General features: G+C 40.2%; 1 protein-coding gene and 1 non-coding gene across 2 annotated transcripts in view; one reads left to right on the top strand and one right to left on the bottom strand.

The window, feature by feature from the left end:
• NSG2 (neuronal vesicle trafficking associated 2) overlaps positions 1–22,874 on the top strand; it is a 45,684-nt gene extending 22,810 nt beyond the window's left edge. Inside the window, exons 4-5 of the mRNA XM_069954972.1 lie at positions 15,804–15,914; positions 20,629–22,874. Coding sequence (XP_069811073.1) covers positions 15,804–15,914; positions 20,629–20,820 — 303 coding nt within the window. The 3' untranslated portion in view covers positions 20,821–22,874. The remainder of the gene's footprint in view (positions 1–15,803; positions 15,915–20,628) is intronic.
• On the bottom strand, positions 6,618–6,807 carry LOC138781694 (U2 spliceosomal RNA). Its single transcript, XR_011361500.1, has one exon. It is a non-coding gene; the product is annotated as a U2 spliceosomal RNA (small nuclear RNA).
• Positions 22,875–25,193: the final 2,319 nt, after the last annotated feature.

Here is a 25,193-nt window from a genome sequence, read left to right as displayed (position 1 = left end):
GATTCTAGCTTTATGACATGGCGCATTATCCTGCTGAAAGTAGCCATCAGATGTTGGGTACATTGTGGTCAAAAAGGGATGGACATGGTCAGCAACAATACTCAGGTAGGCTGTGGCGTTGCAACGATGCTCAATTGGTACCAAGGGGCCCAAAGAGTGCCAAGAAAATATTCCCCACACCATGACACCACCACCACCAGCCTGAACCATTGATACAAGGCAGGATGGATCCATGCTTTCATGTTGTTGACGTCAAATTCTGACCCTACAATCCGAATGTCGCAGCAGAAATCGAGACTCATCAGACCAGGCAACGTTTTTCCAATCTTCTACTGTCCAATTTCGATGAGCTTGTGCAAATTGTAGCCTCAGTTTCCTGTTCTGCTGCTGTAGCCCATCTGCCTCAAAGTTCGACGTACTGTGCGTTCAGAGATGCTCTTCTGCCTACCTTGGTTGTAACGGTTGGCTATTTGAGTCACTGTTGCCTTTCTATCAGCTCCAACCAGTCTGCCCATTCTCCTCTGACCTCTGGCATCAACAAGGCATTTCCGCCCACAGAACTGCGGCTCACTGGATGTTTTTTCTTTTTCGGACCATTCTCTGTAAACCCTAGAGATGGTTTTGCGTGAAAATCCCAGTAGATCAGCAGTTTCTGAAATACTCAGACCAGCCCTTCTGGCACCCACCAACAACCATGCCACGTTCAAAGGCACTCAAATCACCTTTCTTCCCCATACTGATGCTCGGTTTGAACTGCAGGAGATTGTCTTGACCATGTCTATATGCATAAATGCACTGAGTTGCCGCCATGTGATTGGCTGATTAGAATTTAAGTGGTAACATGCAGTTGGACAGGTGTACCTAATAAAGTGGCTGGTGAGTGTATGTTCCCGCTGCACACACCAATCTATGCATAGATCGATAACATTGATCTATGCTATGGCATAGCATAGATCAGTACATGCAATCTAATGATTGCATGTTTAACTGTGAACAAAAGTGTAAAAAGAAAGTGTAGTAAAAAAAAGTTTTTAAAAGTTTTTTTTTTTAAAAAACCTTATATACTCCTTTCCCATTATAAAAATAAAAATATTTAAAAAATAAATAAACATATTATATACTGTAGCACGTGGAATTGTCCGATCTATTAATATATAACATTATTGTTCCCGTGAATAGCGTAGACGAGAAAAAAAAGACACAAGGATTGCTGATTTTTTTAAATTATATATCAGAAAAAAAAATTAATAAAAAGCGATCACAAATTGCTCTGTCTTGAAGGGGTTAACAACAAAGGGAATTTGCAGTGTGGCTATGTATGTTATGTACTGTACTAGTGCGCTATAGTGCTTCTTATTTTAGCACACATTCCTGAAAAATTTATTAGCACTGTACTCTGGAATGAAATACAGTAGAATACTGCAAAGTGTGAGGTGTCTTGTTGTAGCTCATTCAAGAAGTGTTATTGTAGGAAGTGCTACTAGTCAAAGTGATAATTATTAGTGATGCAGAGGTGCAAAGTAATACATTTCAGTCCACAGAGTGTAAAAACAAGCATAGTTATTTAGTTTGATAGAAAAAAACAAGCTTGTGTTATATGGTAAAGGTTCTTGGCATTGCTTGTATAATAGTAAATTAAAATGCCTAGTGGATTCCTTTGGAGGAGTAGGCACATGCATGGCAATTACATTCAGTTATATTACCAGCTATTCCTTAGTACACACCTTTTACAGGAATCACTTTTACTGCAAGCTAGAGCGACTTAGGTAATAGGGATGAGTTGTCCCAAGGAAATCAAATTTTCTGCGGCTGCTGTTGACAAATGGTCATCACGTCAAACCTTTGGCGTTTTCCATTAATATGTGCTGTAACTACGCCTCTGTTTTGCTGAAGGCACCAGGTACAGACAGTGCAGGGACTTTGATTTCCCAATGGATTCACTTCCCTGTTACTCAGATTTCTCCCACTTGTAAAATGAAAGATTAAAAAAAAAAAAAAAAAGGGGGGTAGAACAGAGACTTGCTAAATCTTTGTTTTAAAGACTTTACTGTGTGCATTGTTAGATCTTCTTGCCACACAGCATTGCTGCCATTATCCTAGTGTATACCCAGCATGACCAGACACAGAAGTAATTTGAAGCATCATTAATGTGACTATTCTACTACAGGAAACCAATAGACACATACATTATGTCACTTTTTCCGAAATTGCTAAATCTGAAGTTAGATAGCAGGCAGTAAAGTGGGCTAAAACTAATAATGTAGGTACATCTGCCCTAGCATTCACAGCTTCTTAAAAAAACATTTATATTGTACAAATATATTTGGGCAAGGTTAGGGGGAATGTTTAACATCTGAAATATACACTTAACATGCCCCCGGATATGCCACAGCGCCCCTTTATCCATAACTACCATAAATGTCAATGCCTAAAAATATTTTAGTGGTTGGACAGTTAAAGAGGTTGTGCTGGAATCTAAAAATGTATTCCTTTGGCTCCCCACTTCTGACACTGGCTATATTGATACATCATGCCGGGCGGGTAAACACTCCACTACAGTGCTTCCCCGTCCGTAGCATCTGTAAAATACAGGACGTGGGAATAAGCCCATATTGGCTTTAAGCAAGGAGGCTATTGGGCAGTGTCAGGAGTAAGGAGACGGTGAGCGAGTATAGTAATACATTTTAGATTCCAGGACAGCCCCTTAAATATTTTATTCTTAAAAATTGTTATTGACCAAATATTAAAAAATTATACAGCCAGTGCTAACTATACCACTTAGGGCCCTATTACAAAAAGCCATAATCAGGCGAATCAGGTTGATTTGGCTGATTATTGCTCCATGTAATCGAGAGAACGATCATCTTGTCTGATTTTGTCTGGATGTAAAATGATTGTTACATGTAATATCAATGCTTTGCTGATGGCTAACGATCAAATAGACTGTTATACATTTCCTCTCCACGCTCCTGGTGTTATCCTGCCTTCTGCTTTCACTCCGGCACCGCAGCTGCAGCTTCAGAGCGGCCTGGCCAGTGATTGGCTGAGTGGCCAGTCAGCTCAGACAGGTCGCTCTAAAGCCGCAGCCACAGTGCCGGGAGTGAAAGCAGAAGGCAGTAAGAGACGGGGAACGCAGAGAGGTAATATATAACAGTTTAGGGCAAGGGCTGCATGGACATCGCTAACGATTTCTGTGCAGCCCTTGCTAAATGATCATTGAGCCATGTTATGCTAAGTTTTCACAAGGCGCTTATTAGCCCGATCGCACGATTAACGATTTCGAAGTAACGATTTTTTTTTATAACAGCGTATAGACGGTACGATATATCATACGGAAAAATCATTTTGCGATCGCGCGCCCGTAGCCCGGCCCGCCCGCCGGGAATTTCAAACGGCTCCTCTTCAGCCAATCAGTGCTGAAGAGGAGCACTAATTGGCTGAAGAGGAGCCGTTTGAAATTCCCGGCTCCCCTCTTCAGCCAATCAGTGCGCTGAAGAGGGGAGCCGGGGATGTGGAAGACCTGCTACGTGGAGCAGGTAAAGTATGGTCGCGGGCGGGCCGGCGGGGGCGATTGGAGCGGCGGCGGCTGGGGTGGCGATTGGAGCGGCGGCGGGGGTGGCGATCGGAGCGGCGGCGGGGGTGGTGATCGAGCCGGCGCAGGGGGCTGCGAATGAGCGGGGGGCCGGGCTGCGAGCGGGAGGCCGGACGGCGGGCGGCCGGACTATCGCGCAACGACGGTTTACACGGAACAATCGGCGAATGTTTTGCGAACGACGATTTAAAAACCTGTTAAAAGATCAAAATGAACAATTTCTCGCTCGTGGTTCGATCGTTCGCTGCGTTTACACGTACAATTATCGTTCGAATTCGCACGATAATCGTTCCATGTAAACCCAGCATTAGGGTCCATTTACACAGAAAGATTATCTGACAGATTATCTGTCAAAGATTTGAACAAAAACCAGAAGCAGACTATAAACAGAGATCAGGTCATAAAGGAAAGCCTGAGATTTCTCCTCTTTTCAAATCCATTCCTGGCTTTGCATTCAAATCTTTGGCAGATAATCTTTCTGTGTAAATGGACCCTAATATGCTCAGTAAACGAGCCCCGTTCTAGCAGATCTGTGCTTGTTTACATTATTGATTGGCCTGTCTGATAAGACCCTTACAGTCAGTTGGCACTGTGATATAATACTTGTGAACCTAATGAGAATGTATTATTGCCTACTATGAAGCAGATAATAGAAGTGGCTCATTGACATTTCTTTTATTCATGGTGCAGCACAAAGAATCCCCACAGACTAATAAATAAGTCAACCTCAGCTCCACTAGAGGAGAATTTGCATGCTACGCCCACAACAACTTCAAATAGAGTAAGAACAGTTGCTTGATAATATGCATGAATGCTACAAAGGAGAAGGGGAGACAGAAACTCTTGCCTGGAAGAATCTGGCTTTTCATTTTCCAATAAGCTTAGTAGTTAAAGGGGTACTCCGGGCAATGATTTAACCTTTAATGGAGGTCTCAGCACCAAGACCCCAACTAATCAAAACATTTGACATGTCTGCATGGCATGTCAAAAGTTTTTTGTAATGAGAGTACGGCTTGGTATGGAGTTAGCTCTGATACTGTCTGTTGCAGAGAGAGTTTGGCTGTACGCTTGCTGCAGATGACGTGGCCCTCACCATCTATATGGACTTATTGTAATTTGGATAACAGTAAATTATTTTTGATTGTAATGTACCATTATGTTATTTTGCCACCAGTTTTTTTGGCCAAAAATATAAGGTGTATGAGGAACTCCCGATCCTCCATTAACAGAAAATATTGTGGACAGAAGGGTCAGGCTTGTTGGATTTTTACATATAACAGATGTCTTGCTGCGGCTTACCCCTTACGATCAGAGCGATCTATCTTTCTGCTAACACTGCCTCTACATAAATCCCATGCGCACAGAGCCCGTCCATGCGAATAAAGTGAAACTTATACCAGCTCAGAGCTGGCGTAGGTTTCACTATCATTTTTTCCCTGAAAAAAATTAGAAATGCCCCACACACAGAGGCCATGCCCCATCTGCGTGCTGCCGCACTTCTGTAACGCCCCGCCCCTCTGGCGCTGGAGGAGTAGATGGGTCCGATGTAAATCAAATATTCGCAAAAAGAGCATTTGTGAATATTTTTACGCAGATTGGGCCCATCTGCGCGTAAAAAAGGCATTTTAGCCTTTTAATAAATCTCCTCCATTGAGTTTTTGATGCATCATTCCTGGAATTTTGATTTACATTGATGCAAAAAAGAATGCCCTTATACCACAGTTGCATGAGAAGGGTAAAATTTCACTTTAATCCACATCAAAAACACAGTGGGGGACATTTTCCAGGCATATGACATGGAAAAGGGTCAGGTTGGCCCTATTCCCGTGGGTATGCTGACCTCATGATTTATGCTCGCAGGTATAAATCATGGCACAAATCTACACCTGCATCTGCTCCTGAGCAGGTGTAGATTTGTTGCGCAATGCCTGCACCAGGCTTAGGGCTTGCCAGATTTACTAAGAGTGTGCCTTCTAGTAAATTAGTCCAGGAAACTGGAGGTGGGGCTTTTTTTAAGACTGGCTGAACTTAAGTTTTATAGCTATTGGAGTGTGTCTAAAATATTATTTTTACTCCATAAACGTAAAAGATCACTAGATTTGAGAACTTTCCAGTTTTTGGTATTTTATTCTGTATTCGGAAAGCAGGCTATGACAGCAGAATGCTTGAACTGAGCTGCATTTGCATTGTCCTTGACTCTCTAGCAATGTTATGGAGATAACAACACTGTCCTCCAAGCCAGTAATTTAAAAAGTCAATGTGAACTCGACTTCCTCTAGGTGCAGGGATGCCAGTGGAAAACTGGGCAATGCATTCAGCTTTCATCTTCATTTTGTTTTAAGTTGGCAGATAAAAGCCATAGAGAAGGATGAATTGATTCTATGCAATTAGCGGCTCAAGTCTGATTGCTTCCTCAATGCTCTTACTGGGTAATGTGAGTTTTTTTCTTGCCAAACTGTGATTCCCAACTTAAAAGATAGAAAATAAATTATTGGGTAGCCACAGGTTCCATTGAAATCAATGACTTTGCTGAAAGATCATAACATGTAATATTACTGTTTATAAATGACCGTAACAGAAAAAAAAATAAGAGTGTACAATGAACCATTCCCTAAATTGCTAGTTGAGCCCTGTTCTTTATTTCATTAAAGGGGTTGGTCATTTTATAGTAAAATTGTTTAGTGTACAATATTAGTAACTGTGTGCACTGCACTGACAGGAAGTGTGCCCCTGATAAAGCCACCCCTCCTTTAGACTGCGCTGTCCTGGTCTGTATTCTTAATGGAGAGTCTGGCTATAAGGTGGCCAAGCATGAAGGACCATGCCCCTCCCTATGTGTCCTCCACTGAACCAGGTCAGCCATCTTATAGACAGGATGCTGTTCAGCATACAGAGCACAGCCCAGCCTGGAGGGAGGGGAGTGTGATTTTAGCTCTATGAGGTACACAGGGAGATGCTGTCAGTAAGTAATGTGATTACACTTACTAGTATTGTACACTGAACAATGTCACTATAAAGTAACCAACATGTTTGTTTTTTTCCGGAAGCACTGCAATACCAGGTCAATGCCTGCAGAGGACAGAGCAAGCTCTTTTTCCATCTCCCTGTTCTAAAAATCCATTTAATATATGGTCCCCAGATAGGGGACGTATCAGATATTAAACTGATAAGAACAGATACTACACTTGTTCTTAGCCAAAAGGCTGAGAAGCGATTAGCCAACACCTTTTAAAGGTGTATCTGATATCTCCCCCTTACCTTCATTCTTAGAGCCCTGTGTGCTATAGGGAGATATCAGCAGGTTAAATACTTCTACCCTGCAGAGTTTCCCTTTAATCCTTTGATGCAAGTTCACGTACATGTACGTCTGGGGTTGCTGCATATTAGTGAAATCGTGCAGTAATAGTTTGACGTTTAAGTAACGTCAATGAGTGGCGATAGGTACTGGTAACCACCTCTATCTCCACTTACCTGGGCCGAGGATCCCTTCTATTGGTCCATCATTACATATGGACTTATTGCAATGTAAAATAACAAGCTTGCTTTTGACAGTTATTTCTGCACTGATCTGCTTGTGTATGGGAGGAGATCAGAGCTGGGAGAGAAGAACAGCCCAACAGCACAGTACAGTAAAGACACCACACAGACACAAATTAACCCCTTTCTACCCTGATCGTCACCCCTGTCCCTGTTGCTGTACCTGGTCGTCTGCTCTTTTCCCTGTTGCTGTACCTTATAGTCTCCCCGTCCCCTGTGCTATGTTATTCCCCATCAAGCCACTCTGCTGCTCAAGGCAAACTACAGAAAGTTGCCCCCTGTATATATGTGGATATATATATATATATATATATTTTTATTTAACATATGTTTATATACAGACTAGTATTTAAAAGTGTGCTATACAGTACCAAAGTCATTACATGGGCCGAGAGCGCTAAACCCATTATATCCAGGAATCTCTCCCCACTAATGAGATTTCTTTTCAACGTCAGTAATTCTCGATAGTAGTCAGTAAATACCATCAGAAATCTGAATTTTGATGCACCCAGAAAAGTCTATGCAGTCATCCGTGACACAATTCTGCCCAAAAATAGGACTGGTTCTATGTTTTTTTTGTCTGTTTTACGGAACAGAAACCCTTCAGTAAAATACTAAAGGCTATCCTTGGCCAATAGACCTCAAGAGGTCCAGAAATTTATGAGGATTTTATAATGAGAAATCCTAATAAATTTTGTGGTCATTTGCATGGGGCCTGACTCTGACTTTCAGGGCACATTCACATGATAATGTTTTATAGTGGTGAAAAGAAACTTTATTAATACTGAATCTACGGGAATCTAGGCATTTCTTTTTTACAGGGGACACTTGTATCATAATTGTTTTTCACCTGTAAAACTGTATAACTAATAACCATTTTAGAAAAACTGTGGCAAACTGCAAAAAAAGCTGTGATTCTCCAATATACCACAATTTTGCAATGTGGTAATTAGCAGCAAAATTGATACAGGTGAAACACATTTTTTTTTAACTGTTTCACCTGTAACAACTTGATTGCCCTTTTGGGTATGTTTACACAACTCTTTTAGGCAAAAATATGGCCATAAGTAATGATTATTGATCTTGGTTAAGACCTTACTTGACCTCGCCCCTGAGGGGAGTATTGCTTCTCCATTGCAGCGCCTGGCCTGCTAACACTAAGGGTGTCAGAGCGGCACATTCCATATTGCGCATATATGGACCTTTAGCTTGTTCCCTGACTTTCACTAGTCTTATGATTTTGTAGTAGTACAGTTGTGCAGTTGGGGGTCTGCCATTTGGGCAATACATCAAGTTAGCAGGGACAGTGGGCTCAGATCCAATCGGGGCTCACTAAACTCCCTTTGAAGCTCTTTATTTATGGCCACAATTATGAAAATGTTAACAAGTGATGATCTTTTAGATCGGGTTGTGTTCACACTTGGTGTTTATTTTGAATTGCTGCGATTTTGAAGAAATTTTGATGCAAAATGTGCAATTGCTGTAAAATAGCACCATTTTGCCACAATTTTGATGGAATTGGGGCAAACGTGGTGCTATTTTACTGCAATTGCGCACTTCATGGTAAAATACCATTACAATTGTGTCAGAAAGGCATTATTAATGCACACTTATCGCCATGTGTAAGTCTATTACAAGGCTAAACTATTGTGAGTGGAAAGCCACACAAATGATCACTGGATTGTTTTTGTCAGGCCCTTTGCTTCGCCATTCTTCAGCTGCAAATCCCTTATTAAACTGTGAGATGTCCGCACAACAAGAAAAGTTTTTTTGACAGGACAGAACAAAAAGATCAGGTGACAGCTGCTTTTTAGTTTGCTGGCCCTATTATACAGGGTGTTATCAGCCTGTTTAGCCTATAATCTCCCTGTGTAATAGACCCTTACTCTGACCTGCACCCAATGTTATGATATGAGTGGAATAATTTAGAGGTCGTGGGGCCCATAGTTGTAGCCTTTTCTAGTTACGGACCTGGACATTTTCTATCTTTTTATCATATTGTGGTGGTTTTGTCCACAAAATTATCACAAACATAATTTTTTTCTGATGTTTTTGCAAAAGTTATAATTTTCTTTTGATTGATATTGTTGGAGAGCAATTCACAACAAGTGTCTTGTATGAAACGGTAATTTCACCCTACGAGTCAATTTTCACTTATTACAAGTAAGTGGTGCTTTATTCACAGGTTTTTCCTCGCCTTCTCTTGACATATTGTGCTGTCTCCATTTGTCAAGCAAAATAAAAGCAGGGAGAAATCTGGATTAGCATTTCCTTCGGCAGATGTCTGATTTAGCACAAAAGAAATTAGTTGAATTATATTATGCAAATATTCAACTAAAATGTATTTAGTAACATAGATTGAGGTCTCTTATTCACTTTGACCACAAGGTTATCATATGGAGATAGAATCTGTGCTTCCCAAAAAAACCTCATCTAAACCTTTCCCAATGATGACCGATGTGGCTCAGACTGTAGACCTCTTCTGGCCAGTAGTAGGACTCTCAGCGTCACAGCACAGTGACGGCACAATAACAATACAATATTGTATACAATACAATATATATTGCTATCACATTCTGCAGCATCTTTTATAAATAGGCAAATGAGCCCTGTATGAGTCCGTACTAGCCAGTCTGTTTACATACTGGTATAAAGTGCATGGAGCATAGGGGTACACTGCTGAATGAAAGGTGACAGTAAGGTAAAGGTAGAGCAGATCAGTTAGTCAATGAGATAGACCTGCCTTAAATCATAAAGTCTAATTGTCTGGAGCATCAAGCCACAGGACTGCTAAAGCACAAGCAAGGTAAGAGGTGTGAATTATGGAAAGTGTTAGTCTTAGCTTTAAGGGTGGGAGTTAGGACTATAAATTGTGTTCTGTACTGAGTGGGTAACCAGTGCAGTAAATGGCAAGTAATTGGGAAGGGGGTGTTGGGGCTACTTTGGTGCAGTGGCTGGACAGAAAAATGAGCCTTGCTTCTGTATATAGGATAGACTGAAGAGGGGAAAACTTAAAGAAATGAGGACCGATTAGCAACAAAAACAGTTTTCGCTGTTTCATCAGTAAGGAAAGTTCAGACTCTGCAGATGTTATATATATATATATATATATATATATATATATATATATATATATATATAACACACACCAATTATGGCAGAAATAATGTTAACCGTGGGCTTGATGTGTATGTGAGAGTGTATGGCAGAGCCATATTCTCTCTGCTTGCCTTATATCAAACAACCTTTTATAGTTGAAACAACCTTCTTGTGTATGCCCTTAAAGCAACCACCCAATTCAGGAGGGGGTGGCTGCATAGACTAGGTTCATAGACACTTTATATCCATTTCTTTATGACAATTTACCATATAGTTGGGAAGAGTACCCAATGCAAGCGTCTACTACTTCAAAAGCTAAATGTCTGGTATGTATTTTTTAAAATGTGAGTCAAATAGCACATTCATCTGAATAGGCAAACGGTTGAATACATTAAGGGACATACTGTACATTCAACAGACCATTTCATGTGGTCCTGACAAACATAATACGGACTTGGCATGAACAAAACCTCAGTATTACAGCATCTTAATGGAAACGGTTATTCTGTCCTGCCGTTATAGAAATGTCTCTTCTTTTCATTGACAAATTGCTACATGAAATCCATTGCACAGTAGGTTGATGTCTCTCTTGAAATCAAACATCATTATCTATTTATACTTATAGGATATTAGGCTGAATTGACTAGAAAAGGTCTCTTTTAGAGATCAAGCCACACATACCGTAAATGTAAATTCTAAGCCTATTCTGAGTAAATAAAAATGTATAAATTTGAATAAACAGTAATCTATCCAGACCTTGTAAGAAGTAATACATTTGGAACTATATTTAGAAATGTGTTCTTCTCTGACACAGAAGCAGATCCAAGCATACACAGAAGGCTGATTTGTCATGGCTCTTATGCTAAATTCAAGTTCTTGGTAAGCTTATTAAAATTCAGTAAGGTACATCCAAATGCTGACATTTGGTGCATTGGATTCAAAATATATCAAGTAATATAATATTAGCAGGATGATACATTTCATTGTGTTACTATACACAGTCTGTTTTTATTATATTCTCTATTAGCATGCCTTAAGGCTATGTCCACCTCAGTGGATCTAAATAAAACATGATGCAACCTTGAAAATGACTCTTTAAAGATATCCTACCATTCTACCTTGAGTGGTTGGCTACATAATCCATTGCCATTTAGGTCACTTCCAGGTTTGCCCCAAAACAGCTAAGAATGCCCTCTTAACCTCTTTTTCCTAGGACTGTTGCTAGCTATGCAGCAATTTTTATGATCTGTGTATTCATAGTTACAGACTACAAACAAACCCAGTGTAGTCAGATCCAACAATGATGTATTACCCCATGTGATCCTCTACTACTGTCTGAAAATGGGCCAGACAGAAGTAAACTACAGTTAATGCAAAAGGTTTGCACGGTAGTTGTGTACATATAGCAGATTATTTGTAAGGTTGCTTCCTCTTTTTATTTTACACACAGTACATTGGAGCGATAAAACAAAGTGCTCACAATGATGTAATCATTACTAGGACTTTAAACTCATGTTACAATGGTATTTTAAAACTTTTGATCTGCTTAGTTGTTTGTACCCAGACTGCTCATTTTAAAGAGTTGGTAGAAGCACAGAGGTAAAAGCATGGCTCCTTAGTTCATCATAGAAGATAGACTCCATATACTATTGAACCTTTCTCCTGCAGTTAGACTAGGTGTACATTTCTGAGTGTACTCTGGGACCTTTGAAGAGGTCATTCAACAGGGAGCTCCTATGGTCTTATACTGATGCTATCTATCTACTGGTGTTACCTGTTGCTGTAATTCACCTAGGATTTCACTGCATTGAGCACTTTAACCGGCAGCTGGCAGTGTTATTGTTTTGCTGGTCCTTCTGAGATCAGTGATCTGTTTCGCTTATGGCTTTGCTAGGTATTGCTCCCACCTAGCCAGAATCCTGCTTCACACTGATGAAGGGCAACACCCCAAAACAGTTGTCTGTAGATGGATACCTAGCCTTGGTTTTTCATTTGTCATTATATTGACTTATAGGGTCACTTAATAAGGTGGTTTTGGTCGTTTACTTACAGGAGCCATGCCTGAGCTGGGTCCTTCCCAGAGGGATATCTGGCTAGTCCTGTGTTTCGAGACTCTTAAATGAGGCTCCACAGGCTCTTCTTTTGCATATTCATGTTTCCCATGGAGCAATGCTCCAGCCGGCAGTGTTATTGTTTGATCTGTTTTTCCTATGTATTGGGGGGTTACTCTGCTGGCACTGTAAATGAGTTGTAATTGTAGGTGGAGTGCTCAGAAAAAATGGTTGCTACAGACCGCATCTCAAGTCTCCATGATAATGATTCTTAGAAAAGGGCAGGTATGGTGTGAATGATTTTTATTTAAACATTGTAGACTTTGTAAGTAAGTTATTTATACCTTGGATTGCACAGTATGGTGCAAAATCATCTTACATTTTCGTATTTTCATGTACCTGGATATGTCCATATATCCAAATTTCAGCTTTCAGCCACCTGAAGATGAAGCATGAATCGACAGCTTCCAGCTATGATACAGGTTGAAAAGGGCTAATTAATATCTAGCGTTCTAGGCAAACCACTGGGACAGATTGAATTAACCACCAGAAAACTTCTCATCAGAATCACTTGATCTTCACCTTTTATTTTAATGCTTTTCATGTGTCTGAGTAACTAGGTCAGCTCAAAATAGCTTAAACTAAATTTCTCTTGTATTTTGCCATAAAATAGTCTACTTTAAGGTTCGTTTCCACATTAAGACAATGTGTTTTATATAGTGTGTTAATTGGCTGCAATTTACAGCCCTTAAAAACTATGCTCACTTACTATTTGAAAACGCCCCCACTGTATATGGTTGTGGTTGTAGCCGCATAGTGCTGCCACAGTATGAGAGCCCCCATGCTGGTGACAGATATATATACTGCAACTAGAGATGAGTGAACCAGCCGGATTTCTGGTTCGTATGAATCAGTAATCTTGGCGGCTGACTCCCGCTGCCTGTTCCCTCCGTGCAGCGGGTGGATACATCGAAATGAATGCCTAGAAAAATGGGATACAGCCAATGCCATACGAACCAGAAATCCGGCTGGTTCGCTCATCTCTAATTGCAACAGCACAGGGCATCATCGGTGAAGGGGTTAAATTTTTTTTTTTTTATTAGATGTGTTATTTTGTTTTATTTTTTTAAATATAGGTAATGTTATAGATAAATAAAAATCACAAAAATGTAAATAAAAAAATGTCAATATCAGCACAATATATGCCACACAATAACAGTTAACCATTCAGACTAGATGCATTATCAATATACCACCTATGTGTTTACCACCTCAATGGTCACATGTATTAAAGTAAAATGCTTTGGTCACATGATTCTAGTCCAGCCTCTGTTAACATGGGAATAGGTGGACCTAAAGGCAGTGTGGGCTATGCTTTTTGCCACAGCACATCTGCTAGCTCAGCTTCTGTTAGGCTGATTAGTTCGATATTAAACTAGTTTTCTTAGTATCCTATGTATGGCTATGTTCACACTACGTAAGTTCCACAGTAATTACGGCCGTTGTGGCAAATCGGCTACAACGGCTGTGATTACTACGGAAACTTACGTAGTGCTGTGTTCTAAAAAATCCTGGCCAGAGTGTATACACATAGTATACACTCCGGCCGGGATCCCTAGCGGCGCCGCAAAAAAACTACATGTCAGTTTTCTGAGGCTGCTATTCACTGAATATCGGCTGCAGAAAACCTGTCAGTGCACATAATGGAGCGTGCGGCTCTGGCCGCATACTCCATTGTGTGCAGCCCCGAATTGGGATGCGGCCCCGCACTGCAGTACTGAACAGGATGATCTTCTCTGTAAGGTTAAGGTCAAGCAAAGGAGAAGACTTTCCCTCCATGCAAAGAGATGTGTTTCCTTTTCTTTGAACCTACTGTAAGTCACTATTCCAGTCCAAGCTTTGAGGATAAGTTCTACTTTCCACAACCTTCTTCTAGTCCAGGGTTTTATTGTGTCCTGCTCAATGGCATCTATCTTTCTCTTAGTAGGCCTTCGGTCTGAGATGGTGGCTGATCGGCTTCTATGTTGGTGATCCTGCTCGTGCACGCACCCCTTTGGGTCTGCAGAGTTTTTCTTTAAAAATATTTTTTAGTAACCACAGCAGTCTATTTGGACTGAGTTCTCTTTAAGTAGATCTGTAACTCATATTAACCAAGCTATGTACCACCACAGTACCTTACAGCCCAGTTCTACAGTTCATCTGCTATTTCCCGTATCCTTGCAGTGATCAACTCTTATTTTCACGCATTAAGCTGTATTTTCCTTGTGCTATACAAGACTCTAAGATTGTGGGATTTGTGCCCAAGAACTGCTCATAAAAATTACAGTTGTTTCACAGAATCCTAGTGTCAGAATTCATTTACCTGCACTTTGTGGCCCCTTTCACGCTGCTTTGAGTGAAGGAGAGGGCGCGCGCTCTTCTGCTGCTGCCGCTCTCCGCTCACAGACGTGACATGTCATTTCTTCGAGCGGAGAGGGGAGGAAGTGGACGTGTGTGCGCCCTCTCCTTCACTCAAAGCAGCACACTGAGCACGGCGGGTTTCGGCAACGGAGGGCTCCGCCGCGGAATTCCGACCTTTCTCAGTGTGAACGGGGCCTATCACTGAAAGAGGTCACTGACAAAGAAATGTAGACTGCCTTAGGGACATTAGGCTAACAACGCCACACTGCCACGTGACACACACAGGACACTACTACACCAAGCTAGCCCTGCACAACATAAGACCAATTGTGACTCCTCAAACTCTTTACTAAGAAAAGATGCTCAAACATTTTCTCAAGAATGGGCAATGCAGGTGTTTATTACAACAGACGCATCAGAAGAGCTGACAGGCTCTATATAACATGAAAACCTAAATAACCTATCAAGCCACAATGATGTGACTGTATAGTGTCTGGTAGGTTATTTTTCTTGACATTATATAACCAGATGATAACATTATTATGAGGGACCATTTCTAGAAACGTATTATATTGTGATATAGGAATTCAGTAGCTCGGGCGCTTGCCAGGTTACTTGTGATCTCTTGGAAAGTAGATTCAAAGAACATTTCTATGGCTAAGCAGATGTGCTGAAAGTGCAAACGCCTTGGAAAGCTTCTTTTTTCCTTTGAAAACCTTGAGATGCACTGTGTAATTTAATTCATGATGTATTATCAAAAAGCCATGCAAAGAAAGATGTGATGTCAGGTTCCAGGAAGATCAGAAGGAGCTCTCAGGTCCTAATGATGCTTACTTGTCTTCATTCCTAGGCGCTGCAAAAAGGAAGCTGTCAATTTCCTCCTTTCAGTACTGTAGTGTCCTTCCTTTGTATCCCAGAGGCAAAACATGCTTTTGAAAACAACATCTTTCCCATTGAAGTGTTTTTTTTTTTTTTTTTAAATTAATACATGAATGAGTCCCTACTAATAACACTGAGGAAGGGACGGTGCAGGTGACTTCTTTTTTTTTTTTTTGCAATGATCAGGTTTTTGCTTTGTTTAAAGTTTGCAATTTTATTTATGAATGCAATTCTTTTCCCTCTAGGTCACCATCCTAATAAGCCTGGCATTGGCTTTTCTTGCTTGCATAGTGTTCCTTGTGGTCTACAAAGCCTTCACATATGATCACAGCTGCCCAGATGGATTTGTATACAAGGTATGCAGTCATTTCTATTACAAAAGAAAAAAATAAAACAATATTGGGGCGTATTCACATGTACAGGGTTTATGGCTGCAGGTTTTTGCTTTTGTTACACGTTTGAAGCCCAAAAACAAGCAGGAGTAAAGCCAAAAACATGCAGCTGAAAACGCTTTAAGGTTGAATGGACCCAATAAGTGTGAAATACTGAAAATCATAATGACACATTGTACAGATGTATCAGGAGTAGAGATGGCTGAAGAAGTTGGATGCAGCCCTAATGGTGGCTTTAAACAGAGAGATTTATCTGACAGATCTTTGAAGCCAAAGCCAGGAACAGACTATAAACAGAGAACAGGTCATTTTCATATCCATTCCTGGCTTTGGCTTCAAAAATCTGTCAGATAAATCTCTCTGTGTATATGTCATGTTATAAGTTACTGTACAGTATAGCAATCAACATGTGGTGTATAATGTATAGTATGTGCATAGTATGTGCATAAACAGCTGCAGTTTGTAGATACAGGAAGGAGATATAGATCCCCATAATGCAGTAGCATAGTACAACAGGCTAGAATGGAGAAGCAGGGCTGATGTCAGAGGTCTGTGTGGTCACATGACAGCAATGGGGAAGGGGTGTGTGCTCAGCATGGACCAATCAGGAAGTGAGAATCACAGAGCTGTGCAGGAGGACAGAGACAGAAACTTTTCTATACAGCACTGTGTATAGCTGAGTGTAAGTGCAGGTACATTATAGCAGCAATGTGCATAGCTGAGTGCAGGCACCTTATAGCAGGAATGGAGAGGATGGGAAACACAAGAACTGACAGATCTGCCATGATTTGGAAGGTGAGGGAGACTTCTTGGGTCAGAGTACAATGCTGTAGACCACCCTGTGCAGGCTATGCCCCTCCCCCACTCCCATTCCCACCCAGTACATGAAGCTCTTAAACCAAGTTACAATTTTGAAAAACCGTGAGCTCTTCTTCCAAAACGCTCTTAATTCAAGTTGCTTTTAAACCAAGCTACCACTGAAAATGGATGTTTTGGGATGTTGATGTTCCCTCCAAAAAAGGTTATTTTATGTTAAATGCGTATTCTCATAACCAAAACTTTTATTAGGTGATTAGATTAGGTAACGCAAACAAAAAAAAAACTGTATTGTGGCCATTTTGTGACAGCTTTTAAAATCTAAATCTACAGATGTGAAATAAAGCAAGTGTACAATTTTTTTTTAGTTATCCTGGAAAACACGGCACTTCCTGTGTTTAGTCTAAAGGTGGTGTAAATGCAAGAAAAAATGCCTGCAAATTTGAGTTGTTTTTTTTGAGCCTTACAATATCCAATGTGAACATAGTCTAAATGTGAAAATCAAAATCAGATATTTGAATGCAGCGTAGCATAGAGTATGAAATGTAGTGTTTTATTCAGTATTTTCATGTAGAAAGGTGTTTGAATAGCAGTAGGGAGAAAAACTATGAGTCTTGTTTCCCTGACACCCGCAGAGTGATTTCTTATGAGTGTGTTTACAGAGAGAGCTGTCAAACAGTGTGTGGGCGGAAGGAAGCTAAACTCACAGGATTGTGCTACCAGTGATTTCTTTCTTTTTAGATCTATTAGTCTCACTAGGTGACTTTTTTTATTACTAGGTTATGTTCATACAGTGTATTCTGTATTTTCAAGCAAAATGAGCCTCACATTGTTAGGCCATGTTCACACAATGTATTTTTTGATTAAACAACGGCCATTGTTGCTAGTTTTCAACAACGGCTGTTGTTTAATCACAGAGTCTGATTGCATTAACCCTTATAAAATCCAGGCTGGAGTGTATACACACTGAATACACTCCGGCCGGAATTCCATGCGGCTGCACAGAAAACTCACAGGTCTATTTTGGGCGGCCACTATTCATTGAACAGCGGCCCAACGAAATAGACTGTGCGGAAAATGTAAAGTATGGCTCTGGACATTGTTTACATAATCTTCTATGGCTAATTGGAATGCGGGCACACCCGAATGTGCCCATATTCCAATTAAAAACTTCAGCAGCCAGATGTTTGCTGGAAGAAAATGAAAGTTTATGATGTAACTTACATACTTTATTGTTGTGACCCCAACCAATTGGTAGGTATAGAGTCAATAGTCTGGACAGTTTCTAGCAAGCTAGAATTTTATACCATTTTCCCACTGGTCTAAAATGTAACTTTTAATGTATCACACTTAAAATTCACTGTGGTTATATACAATAAGTCAATTTAAAATTTGTCTTGTGATAGTCTGATTCCGTCAGGGGTTTGCTGATTGCGGTGCCGTGCTGAGTGCACATTGAAGGCTACCGTCACTCAACAGTCCTAGCACAGGATTCCGGCACTAATAGTGCGGATCTCCAAGAGGGTCAAAGAGGGTCAAATCTTCGAATTTACTATGTATCTGGGGATAAGCACAAAACACCCCAATACAATTGACCCTCTATGAAGAATAAGATAGCAGTTCATCTGACAACCAATTGTGGTACTGACAGTGGGTGGCTAGAGAGCCCTCACTAACTAATCAGCTACAGAGCGATTTTGTTAGCGATAACTTACATACTTGGCTTTTTTTTGGGTGTGACATTTTTCTTTCCTCTCTGGAGTGTTTGAGGCTCTGTGGCAGTTTTTTTTTTTTTTTAATTCAGCATGCTGAGGGTGTGGCATTTTTTTGAAAACTGGTGTTTTTCTCCCATAGGGCCCTTGCACACAACAGAAATAGCACGGATAACTTGCTACGGATTCCGTGCAGGCTCCTGCTTGAACATCTGGCTGTCCCATAGGCTTTATTCTAGGCACAGGCGGATTCTGCCATCCGCCCAAAGAATTGACATGTCACTTCTTTGGGCCGACGGCGAAATCCACCTGACCATAGAATGAAGCCTATGGTACCAGCGGAACTTTGGGTGCGGGAGAGACAAAATCCACGTTAAGTTATCCACGTGATTACCTCTAAATGCAAAGGCCAATAAACTTCAAGGGGAAATCTTATGTTCATCTCAAAAACCCCATTGCTGTGTGTTTGGCATTTTCTTCTAGGAAGAGGCAAAATAAATGGCCTTGTCTATCATACAACTTCCACTACTAAGGCCCTGTTTACACACTGTATTTTTTTCAGTAAATAACAGCCGTTGTTACAGTTTGTAACACCGGCCTCTATTTATTGAAATTTTCAAATGACGTTGTGGTTTATGGAATCCCTGGCCGAAATGTATTCACACTGTATACACTCTGTCCGGGATTCCATGCGGCTCCTATGGTTAATTCCATGCGGTGCTATGGTTAATTGAAGCGCGGGCACGCCTGCATTCCAATTCAAAAGAATTGATGTTCATCCTGCCAATACTGCAGTACTGGCCGGGGTGAACTTCACAGACAGCGGCCGTTCTGTGACACAGAACAAGCACTGTCTTACAGCATGTGAACGAGGCATAAGCCTGTTAATTAATTAAAAAAAAACCATACCCTTCGCTGACCAGTTTATTTAACACCCCCTCCCCATTGGCAGGGATTGCAGGATCTCATACTGACAGCTGGGCCCCCTCTGTATCTATTAGACACCTTGGTTCCTGATATATTAACACGTCGGATTGCGACCACAACATGTAAAGAGACCAGAGCGGTGTACACTGTATACTTTTTTCAAAAAATATATTTGATATCTGGGTTTACATTTGCACTTGCACTTTCCCTTGATGTATATGGATATGTCTTATAGACTCATATGTAGTTTATATGGTTATATGGTACTTTTTTGTATGTAGAGGGGAGTTAGCTCTTTAAAAGCGTATTTGCTTCATTGCACGTCTTGAGACCATGACCACTGTTTCTGGCTCTATGTTGGGCAGTTTTTAAGTGTTTTTAATAATTTTGGGTCGGGAATTCTCTGTACAGTGATTTTCTTTGAATAAAGTGTATTGTTGACTTATCTTTTGGTGCTTCAATGCCTTCATAATGTACATCTTTCAGTGGTTGTCTATTGGTGTAATTTTGGTATGTTGGCATAGCAGCATCCATTATGCATAATCCATTAAGTTGGCAGTGCATCTCTCATTACTTTGTGTGGTGGCTTGTGCCCAGTTTTGGTCCATGTTTCTTCCTATCCTCAGTCTATTTTTATTTTGTTTTTTTTTGGCAGCCCATGGTTTAGCTCAACAAACACTCTGGTGTTGTTTGTGTTGGTTTGTAGCCATGTTTCTTTTTCACTGGTTTTGTATCCTGATCTTTCCCTGGTTTAATGTCCCATTGCCTCCTTCTCCTGTTAGGGTACAAACACACACACCGTATACGCAGCAGATCTGCAGCAGATCTGATGGTGCAGATTTGATGCTGTGTTCAGTTATTTAGATCTAATCTGCTGCGTATTTGTTGCGTATTTGCTTCGTATCACAGCAGTAAATACGCTGCGTATACAGTGTGTGTGTTTATACCCTTAACCATATCCAGTAGCTGAGAGACAAAGGAGGGGGTTTATCAAATTGGTGTAAAGTAGAATTGTCTCAGTTGCCCCTAGCGTTCCTGTGTATGAAGAGAACAGGCGCCGGACAGGATAGCTCAGCCATCAATTATTGAAATAGTGAAGGAGCACTATAGAAACAAATATTATTTTTACTTCTATTGTACAGACATAGTGGTATAAAATACACAGTAACACATTGGCAACTATTTCTTTCACATTAAAAGATATTTCTTTTGTTCATTTGCAGCATAAGAGATGTATACCCTCATCACTGGACGCCTACTACTCTGCACAGGATTCCAACTCACGAGGAAGATTTTACACTGTAATCAGCCACTACAGCATGGCTAAGCAAACAAGCTCCAGATCTGTCTCTCCATGGCTTTCTTCGGGATCCATTAATCATGATACCAAGGCTAGTAAAACTGAAGGTCACTAGAAGGTCAGCCAGACAAGGGACATCAGTGTTCCCAGAGCCCTGGGCGATGGCTCAGAAGAGGTGCCGCATTTAAGATGCAAAGCTAAAAACTTGCAGGAGTCTTTAATGAACAACAAGATGTTTCTTTTTTGTGCATTGTTATCGTTAATTTGTAACCGAGTCACAACCTTGTACAAAGGCATGTTCAATGTTTATTGTCAATCTGCAATGTAAAATTAGGAAAGAAGTGCAAAGAGTTTTTTTAAACATCGCCAAATCAATACCCTGTTAATAGAAAATGCAGACATATGCAACTGAATGGCTTGCTTATTGCTCATTTATATTAGTCCTTGTTTTGTGTGAGCTGGCACAGTGTTACTGTGTGCGGGGAAAGCTAGACCTACTATAGTATGAACAGACGTAATGTGAGAGATTTACTGGGCAGAGGTGAATGGAAGAGCAAATATGTAATGGAAGGATTCAGGTACAGGCTTGCTGTTAGAAATATACATCATGTTGTCATAGAATACCAGGTAGTGTTGATTCCCTCCATCACCCTGGAATTCTTTATTTTGAAGATCCAGGAAAATGTAATGTGTAGAGCTGGGGGCAAAACGTAATGGTTATATCTATCAGATGATGGGATTATAAGTAGGATAATTATTAATTTTGATGGGACCTTTCTATTGCACACTGCACAAAGGAATACAGAATGTTACGACTTTTTGGAAAAAGCGTTTGCTAATGCGATATCTGGGGTTCCTCTCGTATTCAGAAGTTTAGCAAAATCTGAAAAGGATGCAAGTTATCTAGATACAAATATCAGTGAATAGAGAATTATTTCTAACTAAATAATCAGACTACAAGGTAGGAGATTTGCCAACACTAAGGTCACATTCAGACAGGTGTATTATGCCTGTGTTCACATTAGGGATAAAACACAAGGACCCATAGCCATGACTTTACTGAACCAACCTTACAACACCATAGGGATGGGTATATACACCCACCTGAAATGAAGCCTAATGCAAGGGAAAAGTGGTGCAGTAGCCCATAATAACCAGTCAGGTTGCTGGATTCCATTGTCAGAGATCTGAGAACATAGAGCTGGAGGCTGCACTGTTTCTATGGGCAACTGCCTTCTCTTTCTTTGCACCAGATTTGCCAAATCTCTTACCATGAAACATTACTGAGGGTAATGTGAGGATAATATATCAATGTAGCTTCAAACTGGCCCCAGTTTGCTCTAACAACTCAAAAGATGTAACATTTCTCTTCTGTCATAATACAATGGCCTGGTGGGGAAGCTTCCCTTTGTCGTTCTCTACAAGCATTTTTGTGTAGAATAGAAATGACTGATTTTTGCAGCTCTGTCTGAGGGGTCTGTCCAGGCAATGCTACTTTTTTTCTTTTTGCTAAATCTGCTTAAGCTTATGGTACTCAATAAAAGGTCACTTTAATGGTTACAACTGACTGTGCAGTAGACCTGAGTTGACATCCACCAGCCTTGATAGACTTTTTACATTGCATTTTCATAAGCCATAAATGCATTTTTATAAATGGATTGTAGGCTCACACAGTCACATTTTACACAGTCAAGCATTAGGCCAACATGGCATTACCCTTAGGCTAGCACTACATGCATTACATTTATAGACATTGACGATCATGATGATGTACACATTGTTGTTTGTTAACCTGGATTCTTGTTCCTTTTAAAGGGGTCTAGTTCAAAAAAATTTCATATATCTCTTAATTCCAATCATTTCTTTTGTAGTGTGAACTGTGTCGAGCTTTTCTGAACTGTGATCTGCTGCCATATGTACCCCATAAACCTGAGCTGAAGGTGTAGTATGTGCTGTACCCAGACTTTAGTGCCAAATTCTCTAATGGACTTCTCTACACTACTTTTTCTCACCTGTAAATCCATGATCACTATGTATTATATCATCTGCCCTCTCAATAGTTTCTAATTTTGTGGTGTGTTTCTTGTTAGTAGCTAGCAGAGACTGGAATATTTTGATGTAATCCTTGCACTCTTTTCTGACAGGAAAATAAAGCTGGATGTGTCTGAATTGTGGCTAATGATTCATCCAATATTTATAAATAACTGCAAAATGACACCAAGAATCCAAATGATACAAACTCCACATAATGAGTCATTCTCTATTATTGATATTGATTTTTCCATTGTCCTAGTTAGAAGTTATTTTTTTATTATTATAGCAAATCTATGAAAACTCTTATTATGGAATTATATTCTTATTGTGAAGCTATAGTGAACGTATGTGACAATGGAGACTGAGATACAAGGACTTATTTCAGCATTGCAGTCTACATTGATTCATATACATATATTGATTCATATACAGAAAATACAGAATAAACTTCTATTAGCAAAATGGAAACAAAGATCATTTTCACAGATAAATGCATGTCAGTTTGTTATATTTGTCTATTAATAATGCTGTTTTACTTAAGAAGGATGCTTAAAGGGGTACTCCAGAGAAAAAAAATGTTTTAAATCAACTGGTAGCAGAGAGTTATAAAGATTTGTAAAAATCTATTTAAAAAATCTCAAGTCTTCTCATACTTATCAGCTGCTGTGTGTCATGCAGGAAGTGGTGTGTTCTTTTCAGTCTGACATGGTACTTGTTGATGCCACCTCCGCCTGTTTCAGGAGCTGTCCATAGTAATAAGAAATACTCATAGAAAACTTCTCCTGCTCTGGACAGTTTCTGATAGGGACAGAGGGTGCAGCGGAGAGCACCGCGTCAGACTGGGGAAAAAAAACTCCACTTCCTGCAGGACATATAGCAGCTGATAAGTACTGGAAGACCTGAGATTTTTAAATTGAACTATTATACAAATATGTATAACTATCTGACACCAGTTGATTTGAATTGATTTTTTCTGAAGAACTCCCTGAACTAATCTGTGCTGGAGTAAATTGCTACAAATACAGTCGTGCCTTGGATTACGAGCATAATTTGTTCCGGGACCGTGCTTGTAATCCAAATCCACTTTTAAACCGAATAAAATTTTCCCATAAGAAATCATTGAAATGCAGATAATTGGTTCCCCGCCTCAAAAATAATTATTTTTTATTCTGAATAACATGTAAAACAAATAAAACAATGAGAAGCATCTGAATATGGGATATTATAAATTACTGTACAGTATAGCAATCAGCATGTAGATTATAATGTATAGTAAGTGCATAATCCTGAAAAAACAGCAGAAGTTTGTAGATACAGAATGGAGATGCAGATCTCCATAATTCAGTAGCGTAGTACAATAGGCTAGAATAGAGAAGCAGGGCTGCTGTCAGAGGTCTGTGTGGTCACTTGACAGCAATGGGGAAAGGGGGGGTGTTCAGCATGGTCCAATTAGGAAGGGAGAATCACAGAGCTGTGCAGGAGGACAGTGACAAAAAAGTTTCTATACAGCAATATAGAAGGAATGAGCAGGACATATGTGGACACATACATGCAGCACTCTCTGTCCAGGGAGAGAGAGGTTACAGCTATGGAGAGATTACCTCCAGAGTCCTGTCCCCTGATGTAAGCCCCAGCCTGAAGTGGCTCTGTATGATTTGGAAGGTGAGGGAGACTTCCTGGGACTTCCTGCCCCTCCTCAATGTTCCCTCCCACCCAGTACAGGGACCTCTTAAACCAAAGCAATGCTCCTAAACCAAGTTACAATATTGCAAAACTGTGAGCTCTTCTTGCAAAATGCTCTCAATCCAAGTTACTCTTAAACTGAGGTACCAGTGTTTATTCAATTTCACATTTTAAAATTGATTATACTGAAATTTCATTCAGGATCCTTAATGTGTATTGTATTGGGGATCCCACAGACAACATGGAGGCTGAAAAGCAGTCCATACATGAGGCGTGTTTTCTTTCTGAGTACAGAGCCGTTCAGCTTCTACATATACTGTTGTCAAGGCTGTGTGAGACACTGTATTTACATAGATACTCTCCTCTAGAAGCACAGTTTCTAGGAGAGAATAATTCTGTACATAGCAGGTTTGATGGAGCGAGCAATGATTTACTTTCTGTCAGATTTGTATTGAATCAGACAGATAAAAACCTAATTTTTTCTTTGCATGCAGTCAGAGATAGTGTAAGGTACAGTAGAATATCCATAAATGTCAATGAAAATCCTTCTGTGCCTGAACTGTAATATGGCCAGATGCATGAGAAGTTAGGACTGAACCTTAAAGTGTCACTGTCATTATATCTTTCAAAATCTAAATCAGCAGTAGATATGATATAAAGCAAGTTTGCACTTTACATTTAATATTATTATTCTTAGTTATCATGGAAAACACGGCACTTCCTGTATTTAGTCTCTTTAAACAAAAAACCTCTGAACACAGGAAGTCCAGT

The sequence above is a fragment of the Dendropsophus ebraccatus genome, chromosome 1, assembly GCF_027789765.1.
Source record: "Dendropsophus ebraccatus isolate aDenEbr1 chromosome 1, aDenEbr1.pat, whole genome shotgun sequence".
Lineage (NCBI taxonomy): Eukaryota > Metazoa > Chordata > Amphibia > Anura > Hylidae > Dendropsophus > Dendropsophus ebraccatus.
The sequence above is the reverse complement of the archived record's forward strand: the minus strand, read 5'-3'. Positions and strand labels throughout refer to the sequence as shown.